Source organism: Phyllobates terribilis, unplaced genomic scaffold, assembly GCF_046119375.1.
Source record: "Phyllobates terribilis strain yellow unplaced genomic scaffold, ASM4611937v1 Scaffold_13__5_contigs__length_258822181, whole genome shotgun sequence".
NCBI lineage: Eukaryota > Metazoa > Chordata > Amphibia > Anura > Dendrobatidae > Phyllobates > Phyllobates terribilis.
Window position 1 is genome coordinate 194500718 of NW_027362773.1, and position 14111 is coordinate 194514828.

General features: G+C 43.5%; 1 protein-coding gene across 2 annotated transcripts in view; it reads right to left on the bottom strand.

Annotated features, from left to right (window-relative positions):
- Positions 1-326: 326 nt before the first annotated feature.
- The window catches only part of WWOX (WW domain containing oxidoreductase), a 1169433-nt gene continuing 1155648 nt past the window's right edge, over positions 327-14111 (bottom strand). For both annotated transcript variants that reach the window (XM_073659143.1, XM_073659142.1), the window contains exon 10: positions 327-2039. In XM_073659143.1, coding sequence (XP_073515244.1) covers positions 1851-2039 — 189 coding nt within the window. In that variant the 3' untranslated portion in view covers positions 327-1850. The remainder of the gene's footprint in view (positions 2040-14111) is intronic.

Here is a 14111-nt window from a genome sequence, read left to right on the forward strand (position 1 = left end):
ACCTGGGTGTCCAACCTTTGGGACCCCATAGTACAGGGTTCAGCAGTGCTTTGCCTGAATGAAGCAGAAGTCAAACATACAATTTCCCTCTATTCATTGACTATGGGACTAACGAGTCTTGTACTCAACAGCAGTCTCATAGACAATGAATGGAGGAAGGTCCGCATGTGCAATCTCTGCTACATTCTCTGGATCGCTGAGGGTTCCTGCAATACGGGACAATTAAAATTTGGGAAAAATACTTTTAAAGAGTAGATGAACCAATATCTGGTTTAACATTTCAATCCATTGAGTAGAAATAGGATAAAGGAATGAATCGGACATAGTAGAATAATCTCGTATTTTATTGAAATCTAATTATTAGTAGAATCAAACAGGTGTAAAAATCACAAGCAGAGACACAGAATGTAAATCGACAATCTCCAGTATATAAGCAAGGCTACGTCCTAGTCTTGTGCGGACAGGAGTACAAACATCACAATCAAATTTGCGACTTTTTGTAAAGAAGAATGGAAAAATGTGTTTTGGAGCTTGATGTGTGAAGTCACCATCACACTCTTGGTAAAGGGGTATTCGGAAGTTTGGAAGCCTGTCCATTGGATAGGGGGTAACTTCCAGATCATTGGGACCCTTGTAAATGGATCTGTGGTCGATCATTGCCACTCCATACATTTTTATGGGAGTGCGAAAGGCCAGACGAGCGTCGCGCTTGGCTATCTCCAGTCGGACTCCCAACGATCAGAAAGTTATACTATATCCAGCGGACAAGGTATAACGTCTAAACTTGAAAATACCCCTTTACCTTGAGTCCAACACAATTTAGATTTTCATCCAATGGGTCTTTACAGTACTTTAAAAAAAATGTGTTGGCAAGAATTAAGGACCAACTTGTTATCAAATAGTTTATTTTTCTTAGTCTCAAAGGGGATACGATCATTGGATGTCCATCAGAAATAATCATATTGGTGCTCTCAAGGAGAATATCCTGAAATTATGACCTGTTGGGGTTACCTGACAGCGGATTCAAACCCCGGGCAGCATAAATCAGGGACCGGCTTTGTTATTGCAGCATTGTATATTTGATCCTGAAGCACTGCTGCGGCGCTTCAGAGAAAACAACTTTTAAAAGCCGACCGGGCAACATTGCTCCTGCCGATGATTCACCGGCTTCCAAGGACATCACTTCGACAGAGCACCTCTTCCTCTTCTGATTGACAGCCAGCTCCCTGCTGCCTTACTGCAGGAAGCCAACTGTCAATCAGCATGCTGTCAGCAGTAACACCCAATCGACAGAGCAGAAGAGGAAGAGCTGCTCTGTTGATGTGGATCAGCTGAATCACTGGCAGGAACGGTGGTGGGTAGTTAGCAACTACCTGCCTGTTATTTTTTAGGCCGATAGTAAAAAAAAAAAAAAAAATAGTCATAGATAAACCCATTTAAGGTTGATCTCTGACCAATGAAATAAAAATAAATCCATACTAGATAACAAATTGTAATAGTTAGCCTTATTGATCTGGGTCTGGCAAATCTTGTTTTGTGGAGGAACGGCTATCATTTATGATCGACCTTTATCTTAATATTAGGAAAAAATCAAAATAAGACAAAGGAATTCAGCTTAACTATCAACAAGAAAGAGATATTGTCCCTTAACCCTGCAGAATTCCCCATTTCCCACTAGTACTTAACATTTTTCACTATGTTGTGACTGCTATTATTCCATTTAACACTAGTTAATCTGTATCAGAGGTATATAGAAACCCTCTTGATGATAGGGTTGGAAAGCTTCCAAAGCTGGCAGGTTCCTAACGCGCACACACTCCGTGTGTTTTGATCCTAACGGCGGCTCCCTGCTATTTGGACTGGCTGCCAATTCGTTCTTGGATAAGCCTCTCGCTCAGCTCCCACAAGGCCTCCGCCGTCTCCTCTCTCTGGGCCTCCTGTGAAGGCAGGCACCGGCAGCAGTTGTTGAAGTACATCCCTCCAAGGCCTTCCAGGTCTGGGGAGACCGCGCAGTAGACAGATGTGGCAGCTCCTTGTTGCTAGAAGAGAACAAGATACATGTATCAATTGAACGGTACTGTGTTAATTATATCCGGAATTGACGAACATCAGCGCAGTATTAGCATCAGTGGCTCTGCTGAGTTTTCAGAACTGAGCAGTGCATAGAATACAATTTCAGTGAAAAGAGACTTGAGAAAGAAGCCCTTGTGTTTCTAGATCATTTCTAGAGTTGTTTGAGTTGTACAGGTCCCAACTTCCATGGGAATAATATTTTCTCTGCAGTTGACATGGAATAAAGCAGTGGTGACCCAACTAGGACTCTACGTCAGATGACCTAGAATTGGATCGGAACAAAGGAACGTTACAGCTGCTCAAATTCCTACAGTTCATTTCCCAACAGACCCTCAAGAAAACCCTAAACCTCTTACCACCCTTTAATCCCGAAAACTCTGTCCACCTGATTAATTATTCGGAAGGGAACAAATCTTGTGATCCTCCACCTTGGAACTGGTGTAGTCACCCTACATTTGTTTTTCGCTGCCTCCTCCTAAAAGTTTGGCCTTCCGTTGCTTCTAGCTTCTGCCACCGCCGTGGCAAAAGAAGTGCAGTGGCAAGTCTAAGACATGCCTTCCCTGCCTTTCCTATCCCACAGCACAAGGAAAGTGGTTTAGACAAATCAATGCACTCCCCATGCCACTGAGATGGTTATTTTGGAAGCAGATGAAAAGGAATACCAATTTGAGATAAGGAGGTAGAGCAAGGCAAATGGAGGGCACTAGGCAGGGTGACTGGATGTCAAAAATGTATAGTTACTTTTCAGTGCCAGGGTGGAGGGTCACTCTAAAGCATTTGGGATCCAATACACAATCTATCACTAGTGCAACCACAATCTTGGCACTCCTGCATAATTAAGTCTTCATTAGCCCTTCAGTGAACTGTATACTGGAGCCTATCACTTGTGAAAAAAAATGATTTAAAATTCTTGTAAAGATCCCTAAGCCTATCTGATTCTGCAGCTCTTTTCCGTTTTGCGCTGCGTCACTCCATTGCAGAGATATTCTCATTTGTTTCTTCTGGAGCGCAGTATGTGAAATCTCTGCACTCAGTCCAATTGGGTATTTCTTCAGAGTTTTCTCTGGGGGGCGTGTGCTTTCACCCCTGTCTCCTATATTGCTGCAGAGCTGCAATTGGCAACATCTTGGAGGGAGGGGTGAAAGTGCACGGCCACAGAGAAGACTGCTCTCAGTCCAACTGGGCGTTTCTTCAGAGATTTCACATACTGTGCTCCGAAAGCAACAAATGTGAATATCTCTGCGATGGGGCGACACAGCACAAAATGGAAAAAAGCACCAGAATCATGGGAGCTTGAGGATTTTTACAAAGTATTTTGCTCAATATTTTGAGCAAGTGACAGATCCTCTTTAAATTGGTCTTTGCACAAAATGTAAACTCTGTAGCCAACTGTCCTTGTCTCACTTGAAACCTAATTCCTGATCCTTTTCATCATTTAGCTGTTCTACTGCTTCCATGGGCAAACTAAATGCAACGCAGGGTAGTTTTTTTTAAGAAGAACCATAACCATATTCAGTCTTTGACACCATGCATTTTTTTTTAGAAAATAAGACCGGTAAATAATAGAACGCATCCCAGAACCTCATCACTTCGTATGTATGATGGAAGTAAGAATTATTGTCTTAGAATGCACTTTATTCTGAACATTCAGTTGCGAATGTTGACAGAAATTAATGAAGAGAGACACGCATGTGTGGCCACCTCTCCATTCCTGACAGTGAGAAACCGTGGCTCTGTTATACCTGCATGGTGACATCATTAGTTGTTTTTTTTTGCCTGGGCAGTGATGTCACACTGTACATTGTGACCTTTTTTTGTGTATGTTCTGACTATGCAATTCGTATGTGACCATATGTGCCAACTTTTAATGATTGATGTCTAGGAAATCGGCAAGAACGGCACATGTAGAGCACTGTCAATTTTTATTTTTATTTTTTAACCAGTGTCAAGCTCCCTTCTGCACCTTCTACTCTTCACACCCAATGTTTGGACTCCAGAGATAATGATGGAGCATCATGGCAAATCTCCTGGCCGTTACGGTGTAGTGCCAAATTGTCCTGGAAGTCTTGCCATTCTCTGAGACCTTCCACGATTTTTTTGAAGAGTAGGCAGGTGTGACATCAGTGCCTCCAGGCTGTTATGGAAGAGCCAGCTAAAGTCCAAGATTGGTTCTGGCCCCATAGTTACTTGTTACACCCCAGACCGGGGCATTATTATACACCATCCCTATATACTACAGCCTCCATCATTGGTGGACACAGGCAGAAAAGTGTCACTGTCCAAGAAGAGTAAATGCTGAATGATGATGACCTATATAGAGGTGGAAACGGATCTCCTTACTTGTTGCACGCCTGTGTGGTTGCATCAATGGTATGTCCACTCCTGGCTTCCATATATGTTGAGCACCTATGAGATAATGTATGTCGCCACCACATTCGCAGATGAAAAGCACAACTCCACCGTTCCTGCCTTTTCTCTCGTTGCAGTCATTTGGCCATTTGTATAGATCTTCTTTCCTCCCTTTCCAGAAATCAATTGAAGGCTCTTTATTTAAAGGTATTATGTTTAACATCATTCCTCTGAAGGATGGACTCTGCCTCTTCAGAATCGCGGCCGGCTAATGCCGAGGAGCAATATAGTCTGACACATCTGATCTAAAAAAATATGGCTCAGAATTAACCCAGGCACTCCAATTAAGCCCATCACGGAAAGTGCAATTGGGACGCCGGCCAATACTGTCCATACATTTCTGGTCAGGAGTATTTCACGCTGGCAAACGCTGCTGGGAACATAAGTGTTTAAAGAGATCTCCATCTTCCCAGTCTTCCACATACTGCAGGGATGCCCAGGAAAATTTAACCATTGCCCTGCCACCAAATCGGCATTGTAAGAGTTACGCTGGGTGAAGGCAATGCCCACCGATCTCCGATCGTAGAAAATCCTAATATTTCCCTGGCACCCGTCATAACCGTATTAAAGAAATGAAGGGGAAACATTATAGATTTAGCTGTGGTTTTATTCACATTTTTGCCAGTAAGTTAATTAGCGAATTACCAGGAAATATTTTGGCAGGTATCCACTGCTATAACGGGGGGGGAGGGGGGGGGATTGGGAGGTCCGGCCGCTCCTTCCCTTGTCATTTGGACTATATAGTAACATAAGGTATGGCACATTTCTCAGACACTAAATTCTAAGCACCAAGTGTTATTTTTAGGACCAATCCATCTTTCTACAGATAATGTGAAATGATAATAAATCTCTCACCACCAATACGGTGCAAAAACGCGGCCGCACGTCGTCTGCATGCCATTGGCCAAAATATCGGACTGCACTCGGATGTCACAGAATGGAGAAATTAAGTTCTCCATCTTTTCCGCACCTGTGTGATCGAGCCCCAACCTTTCTTTTAAGCTCTGTAGATGCACCTAAACAGAGAAGGCTGTCAATCAATGATTAGGACCGCCCACTGGACTCCTAAGCATAGATTGAGCAGGCATTTCAGTGAATAAAATGCAAGTCATACTGAATCTTTCCCCCACAAAACTATATATCAATCTTCTCAGCTCCTCCAGCTCTATAGCATGTTACTGCCATGTTCAATGTGACAGGTTCCCTTTAAATATTATCAGAAACGTGTTCTAGATACCGATAGCGGGTTTTGATGATAATTCTAACCCCAAAGTGTTGTTTTCCCAGTTTCCTCCTTTACATACAAAAGTCTCAGAAATCATATCCAACCATAAAGAGAGCAGAAGAGTTAATAATACATGACGCTGCAGTTCTTCTGCTTTACCCTAAGTGACCGCACAATGACAAAGAAGCGTCATATTGGTGGCACATGTTGCTGGATAGCTGTCTTATCTTACACTGGTTACTGTACTTGTAGGTATTATGGGGCTAGAAGAAATATTTAAAAAATAATTAAAACTAAAAGATTCTAAAAAGAATACATGTAAAAAAATACTATAAGGAAAGGTAAAGATTTTTTTATGTCCTGCATATCAGCGGGAATCCAGGTTTTGAATTCCCATAAAGGCAACAAGATGCACAGAGTAGTGTATGAACTCAATAGAAGACCTATGAGAACACATAGGCAGGAACTCTGCACTCTGCCAGCTGAGCAGCTTGCTTCAGAGCATTTTTTTTTAGCAATTAGTGGGGGTCTTAGGACCCCTGTGGCTCTACAGGACAAGGATATTAAAAAAAAAAAAAAAAAAAACACATCAGTCTGAGCTTTTTACACAAAACTTCAAAAATATTTGTATTATGCCTAGTGCAGGCTCCGAGGGGGTGCAACAGAAGCTGTATTACGCCTGGTGCAGTCTCAGGGGGGGAGGGAACAGAAGTTGTATTACGCCTGGTGCAGTCTCCGAGGTACTGGAGCAGAAGTTGTATTACGCATGGTTCAGGCTCCGAGGGGGATGGAGCAGAAGTTGTATTACGCCTGGTGCAGTCTCCGAGGTACTGGAGTAGAAGTTGTATTACGCATGGTTCAGGCTCCGAGGTACTGGAGCAGAAGTTGTATTACGCCTGGTTCAGGCTCCGAGGGGGGTGGAGCAGAAGTTGTATTACGCATGGTGCAGTCTCCGAGGTACTGGAGCAGAAGTTGTATTACGCATGGTTCAGGCTCCGAGGGGGATGGAGCAGAAGTTGTATTACGCCTGGTGCAGTCTCCGAGGTACTGGAGCAGAAGTTGTATTACGCCTCATGAAGGCTCCAAGGGGGTGGAGCAGAAGCTGTATTACGTCTGGTGCAGTCTCCGAGGTACTGGAGCAGAAGTTGTATTACGCCTCATGAAGGCTCCGAGGGGGTGGAGCAGAAGCTGTATTACGTCTGGTGCAGTCTCCGAGGTACTGGAGCAGAAGTTGTATTACGCCTCATGAAGGCTCCGAGGGGGTGGAGCAGAAGCTGTATTACGTCTGGTGCAGTCTCCGAGGTACTGGAGCACAAGTTGTATTATGCCTGGTTCAGACTCCGAGGTGCTGGAGCAGAAGTTGTATTACGCATGGTTCAGGCTCCGAGGGGGTGGAGCAGAAGCTGTATTACGTCTGGTGCAGTCTCCAAGGTGCAGGAGCAGAAGTTGCATTATGCCTGGTTCAGGCTCCAAGGGGGTGGAGCAGAAGTTGTATCCCAGCTCCAGCTCTTCCCTCTGCTCCCGTGCAAGCAACATCCTCACTTCGAGGTACAACAAACTGGAGCATCGGGGAGAGGGCAGTATTTGGAAGTTAATATTATTGGATGATTGTTTTTAAACTCTCCGCAACTAGGTAGCAAGTCACAATTGTGTGCGCATCTGTCAACATCCTTAATGGACGTATTTGTTTTTACGATCAATATTGGAAAATTAGAAAACTCATATCCTATACCGATAAAAATCAAAATATGATAAGAACACGCTCTTAAAGGGATCTTGTCACCAAGTCAAAAGTGGCCAGTTTTTGCCTTTATTTCATTCCCGCTGCTCTCCTGAGTGGTCCTTTTTTTTTTTTTTTTTTTTTTTAAATCTGTCATACGGCTTGCGTGCTTATTATGGACTTTACTAAGCAGGCGTGGCTCACAGCATAATAATACAAATCAGCCTAACGATAAGCTCCCGAAAAATTCTGGAAGCTCCACCCCCTTTGTAAAGACCATAATAATTAGCAGTAAATAACCATATGGCGGATTAAAAAAAAATTCTCAGAGGAGCAACGGGAATAAAATAAGAGTAGAAACTGGTCATTTTTGACTGTATTACAGGCGTGTAGACTTTTCATAAGATATTATCTGCCAGGAACAAATCCCTCCATGGAATGATGGTATTACAATATTGGCACACCGTGCGGTATTATGGACTGGAATGGAGCTATAATAAGGACTATCATAAGGTACAAGACGTGAACGTAACGTTTGTCAATGTGAATTACTCAGAACCTCGCATTTCTCTCATCATCTTTCAGGAAATGAGCAGGTGGGTGGTGGGGGGCTTTAGATACCATCTGAACCCTGAGTGACAATTTCATTTTCTGAGCTATTTTGACAGTGTAATAACAAAGTTTTAATTTTTCACTCATCATCCTTTGAGGTCAGATGCAGCGACAGCGACTCCGAGGGGTTGTCAGGCACCTAATTAGTGCACCATTCTGTGCTGCCGATAGGAACTGAAACCCTTGCAAATACTGATAAAGCGAAGAGCCCTTTAATCACTTCCTGATGACTTTAAAATGTCAACCGGTTTGTGTCGTGTCAGTCCGTCATGTGACAAGGACACGGCGCTGAAAAGAATTAATGCTAACAAATTCAGCACAGAAGAAAGTGGCTCTAACAATGGACTTGTCACCCACGTTCCCGTATCCACTTTGGTATACAATAGGAAACAACGACTTATAAATACCATGGAACATGCAGAAAACTAACTGGTAAATTGCCGGTGACTCCATAGAAGTGATTCGGTCATTATCAGGATGAGGCTAATAATACTTTGTCAAGGATTTGTATCAATGAATGTTATATTATTGAAATGTGGTGAATGCTGATGAAATTAGTACATGTAATATGCGGTCTGGTTCAGTGGAGGTGGGACTTGGAGCCCAGGGGTGGAGTATAATGCTGAATCTGTAATCAGGTCCCATCTATTATGTACCATTCATAATACTAGTGCCGTCTGATGTGATCAAGGGGTATTTTGGTTCCCCAAGAATCCAGAGTCCAAATCTGACTTCCACCTCTGCACCCCCAGAGCCCAAATCTGACTTCCACCTCTGCACCCCCAGAGCCCCAATCTGACTTCCACCTCTGCACCCCCAGAGCCCCAATCTGACTTCCACCTCTGCACCCCCAGAGCCCCAATCTGACTTCCACCTCTGCATCCCCAGAGCCCCAATCTGACTTCCACCTCTGCATCCCCAGAGCCCCAGTCAGACTTCCACCTCTGCACCCCCAGAGCCCAAATCTGATTTCCACCTCTGCATCCCCAGAGCCCCAATCTGGCTTCCACCTCTGCACCCCCAGAGCCCAAATCAGACTTCCACTTCTGCATCCCCAGAGCCCAAATCTGATTTTCACCTCTGCACCCCCAGAGCCCAAATCTGGCTTCTACCTCTGTACCCCCAATAACTATATGCCCTAAAGTAATATCAGCCTACAGTATACTCATTACATCTATACTGTACAGCTTGAGCAAAATCCATGGCAATTCTCAGAACATCCATACAAGTAAAAGGAGAGAGATGCTCTTGTGTGACTACCCCCCCCCCCCCAATTCAGGGTCTTTTACTACTACCGTTGTTGTCATTTGCCTATAGTATACTTTAATAAATGCATATGCCGTCACTTTCACTTTATTATCCTGGGGGTCCGACCTACTTATGATCTTGAGATTGAAGGGGTCGCAGTGCTGAGGTCCCTGCTCAGCCTTTTCCTAGCCTCCCGCTGTGCAGGAACCATTGAATTGAATAGGGCAACGTTGCGGCTCCTCCCAGCACAACCTTGTGGTCATGTTCTGCTGTGCAGGGAAAAATAATTCTCAAGTTTGTAAGTGTCTCAAAGGTCGGACCCACCTGAACAATCAATCATAAAGTGATGGCATACCCCTTTAATAAGCTGATAATATCTACAAAGACTGGGTCTGAATAAGGACCAGTTCATGCGAAAAACAAGACTCAAACATGCTGTTGAATAAGGTAAAAAGGTTCCAAAGCATTAGACTTTGGGCCCCCGTTTCTTTTGACACGGGTACCAGAACGTAGTCCACGATCTTGAGCGCCTAGGTTGCATCATGTAATAAAGGGCAGGACATTAAGGAAAAAAAAAGTTGCACTTTGTGCACCACTTCTACCCAGAACCCATGTCACTCATGGGTGAAGAAGTTGAGTAAAGACCATCATGAGGAATATGTATACAGTATACTCCATCACTGCACTGCGAGGATATCCAATATTTGGCACGATAAGTCAACAGTAACGTTAGGGCATGCGGCTATGGTGCCGCAGGTTGCTAGGCTGATATAAGGATTTTGCTCGAAGTTGGATTACCAACTTAGCTACGCTACATTTGTACAATCAGGAGGCATCTCCCCGTCCTTTCCACCCCATCGCTCACGTCAAATCGACAATCTCGGCAGGCGATGTGCACTAGTCCCAATGAAACATCTGTCACTCCGCATCTCGGGGAAGGAGTTAAGTGAAATGTTGCTCTTGACGAGATGAGATTTCTTCCCACTATCTTTCCTCGACTCTACTCAAAACCGGGGCCTTCTACCAAACGACGAGCGGTGTCAGAGAAACGTGTTGTCACAGTGATGGAAACAGCTAAATTGATGTCCTCATTTGTTTTCCCCCCTCTCCCGTCTTTAAGCGATTTAACTTAAATACCATTAGATCTCGTCAGTTTTGTGCTAGCGAGCAACGGGAAAGTTAACAAGCAAGTGACCTTTCTGGAGAGAAGCGGTAATAAGATATCACTGCCGTCCTCCGTGTCTCTAACCAATATCCATCTACTTACTCCAGTGTAAGAGCTGGCTAATGATGCCAGGGAGCACCTCAATGTATACAGCGAGAGATGATTAGGGCTGACACCGTAATGATGATTCTGCATACAGAGGTGGGGGAGCTGTGCAATACGCGAGGCGTCCTCCGCTCAAAATCTTTTCAAAGTTGCTTAAAGGGCTGCTCCATTTTTTTTATTTTTAATTGATGGCCCATCAATATTCGATTAGTTGGGTTCCAACTCCTGACACCTTTTGATGATCAAGTGTTTGAAGAAGCAATTTCTAAAGTTGAGGAAAATGATTGGCAGGACCCTGGTCCAGCGGCCACATGATCAGAGCACTGCGAATCTCCTCCAACCTGATTAGCAGACCCCGCGATGACACGCGTCATGACGTCACAGGGACATGCTAATGACCTATGATGCCAGCAGGTAGGAAAAGGTTGGTAGGGCTCTGGTCCGGCTGCCACAGAGGTCTGACCAGCCCACCGGACCATGGTTCTGTGAATCATTGTGCTCAACTGTAGCAATCCCGTTCGTGACTTGTTAGGCACCATTTTTTCGTTAGAAACAATCTCTGTAATTGGGGTTTAATGAAAAATTTGGTGGTGTTTGCCTACTATAGCCTCTGTGTTGTACTGTCTATCGCTGGAGTTAACTGAGAATCAGTCAGAGAGGGTTATATCTCCCAGGTCGAATTCAAACATCCATATATCACGGTCTGAGTACAGACCACGGGTCTCCTTACACAAACTCAACAGTTTCATACATGCCTATGTAGGTCAGGAGACCAACGGGCAGTCTGGAAATCACAGTCCATACCCATAGCATGTTTCATGGATGTCTCAAGTCAGTTTTAGGGTAAGACCACATGCAGCCAATGGCCGCATGACTTTGTTTTTCACAAACGCTCATTTGGCTGTTTATTGGCTCGTGTAAAGAGACTTTTTGGCTGCATTAACAAGTTGTGGTCACATCACAGTTTTTCCAATATTGCGGCAAAAATTTTGCAGTTCTGCAAACAAAACACAACATAGCTGCAAGGTGTGAACGAAATCTTAGTCCTAACAATGTGAAAAAAAACAATGAGCAGGTACAAATGGGCAATTGTGAGCACACCTGCTATGGCATGACAACCTCACTCCTTAGGAGGCTTGCTTAATTTTCTTGGGCTCAAGTCCTCCTTAATTTTGTAGGTAAGTGAGATAAGTTGTATACAGTATGTATATTATTCAGTGTATGGAGCCATCCGAATCCATAGGCACTTCCCAACTATTAAAAAGGACCTATCACCTGGTCAATAAGTGGCCACTAATTTGCTTTTATTTCATTCTCCCTGTTCCCCCGAGTATTCCGATTTTTGTTTTTTCAAAATCCGCCATACAGTTCCAGAGATATGGGCCTTTTTATGTAGTGCTAGTTTTTATAGTCTTCACTATGGGGGGCGTGGCTCACAGGGAAATTATGCCGCACAGCCTAAAGACTCACCCCTGAGGATCATGCAAGCCACGCCCACTTTGTAAAGACCATAAAAGTTAGTGCTAAATAAAAAGGGCCATATCTCTGGAACCGTATGGCGGATTTAGAAGAAACAAAAAAAGGAATACTCAGGAGAAAGGCGGGAATAAAATAAGAGCAAAAACTGGACAATTTTGACCTGGTGACTGATCCCCTTTAAAGAGGACTAGATGGTGACAGTTTTGCCTGTTGTATAGGTGGTGCCTGATCTTGAAGATTTGGACTGATTAGCCGGATCTCCACCAATTTAAGGTTGCTGGGGATCCCATATTTAGTGCTTACCATCATTTTACTTGGAAATTTAGGGAGCTCCCATCAACGTGAATAGTGAGAGCTCCTGACAGCCCCATTTTCAAAACAATTACAATTCCAACAGTGAAACCTGCAATTTTTTGGACATTTATGTCATATCTTGTCAATATGCCAAAAATTGTCCCAGATGGGACAACCTCTTCGAGGCTAGGTGTACTTGGCCCCACGCCAAGATCACAAATGTCCTGCTGTCCTTCACAATTAATGATGGTGAGTGCTGTCAGGCAGAAGGGTTGGATTTCTGTTAGTTTTTGGGTGCAACTTGACCACATTAGCTGCCATTAGTTATGATGTAAGAGGTCTTTGACGTGGTCATAGACTATCAAGATTTGTCCAGGTTTATAAAAACGTGTCCACAGCTTTTATTCTGCACTGAAAAATCAGTCTTATTCACTTGGATGAAACTAGGCTGCAATACCAGATGCAACCAACAGACAGGTGTGGCACTGTTTTGGAAAAAAAAGTAGTCTTTTTTTTTTTTTCAAATTCTGCACATCCTATTTAAACAAGGCTAAGAATCCTACCTAGATTGTGACAGGAGCCTACACAGAGTAATCTTTGTATGTGAGCTTTCCCTCTTCAGCCTGAAAGGAACTTATTAAGTCAAGTGTTGAAATGTTAAGCTGACATGGTCTTTGTGTTCAAGTGCAGCTGTACAATTCTCTCAATTGGAGGGGTCGAATGTTTGAGAGGATTGTTATCTTTTTCTAGACAAAACCCATTACTTTCACACTAGGAGGGGAGCGCACTATTTCCAACCGCAATCACGGAGTCGCCGCAGTATAAACGAGCGGTGTTTATAAAGATCTAAGTTCGACAAGCTGCGCGCGCAAGTGTAAAGGCGAAGTCACAAGCTTGTCACCAAAAATCACTTCTATTCATCTGAATGGGTTTTTTTGGGCAGCAAATGTAAGGATTTGTGTAAGACGCATTCAGATAGGACAGTCACAGACACTTCACCAATAACTATGCCATGTGTGAACATGTCCTTAAAGTGTTTTTTTTTTTGCTTTAAAAAAGAATGCACATTTGACACATAAGCCCCGATTCATCAACACTCATATGTTGTACGCCAGCCTTGATCCAGGGTGCGATAGGGTATAATGCGCTAGATTTATTAACTACTTATGGACTGTCCACACTTTACTCTGCACTGACGCTCTAAAAATGTCAATGCAGTCTAAGCAGCTTGCACAAGATCATGCAGTTGTGGGGGTGGGGAGCTGATTAGCGGACACAAACAAACACCGCACTGGTTTATTACCATGCTTACCTCCTCAAACTCTGAACCAACACTTGTGTATGTAGATTAGGAAACAGTAGCACTGACTGTGCTTCCTTCTCCAGACCCAGTGAACATGTGAACACTGGGTGTAGAAAGGAAACAGGAGTTGCTGGGCTCTAGGTGACTCAGTCAACCTCCAGCCTGCATAGCAGGGTTGAAATTCCCTGTAACTGTGACTTATATATCAGCCCGAGTTAAAGGGGAAATCATCAATAAAAAGAATGCACAAATATGTTAAAGTGCCCCCCAAATGTCTTTGAAACCCTTATGGGAGTACAGTGTTTAAAATAAATAAAAATATAAAGCAAAAATAAAATAGATAAACACACAAAACTAAAATAAATAGGCACTGCCAGTCTGAATCACTGTGTCTATTCATGCTTCCATCAAAAAAATATGTACAATATGATATATTATTTATATATTATAATATAAAAATTATTTCTATGGAAAGGGA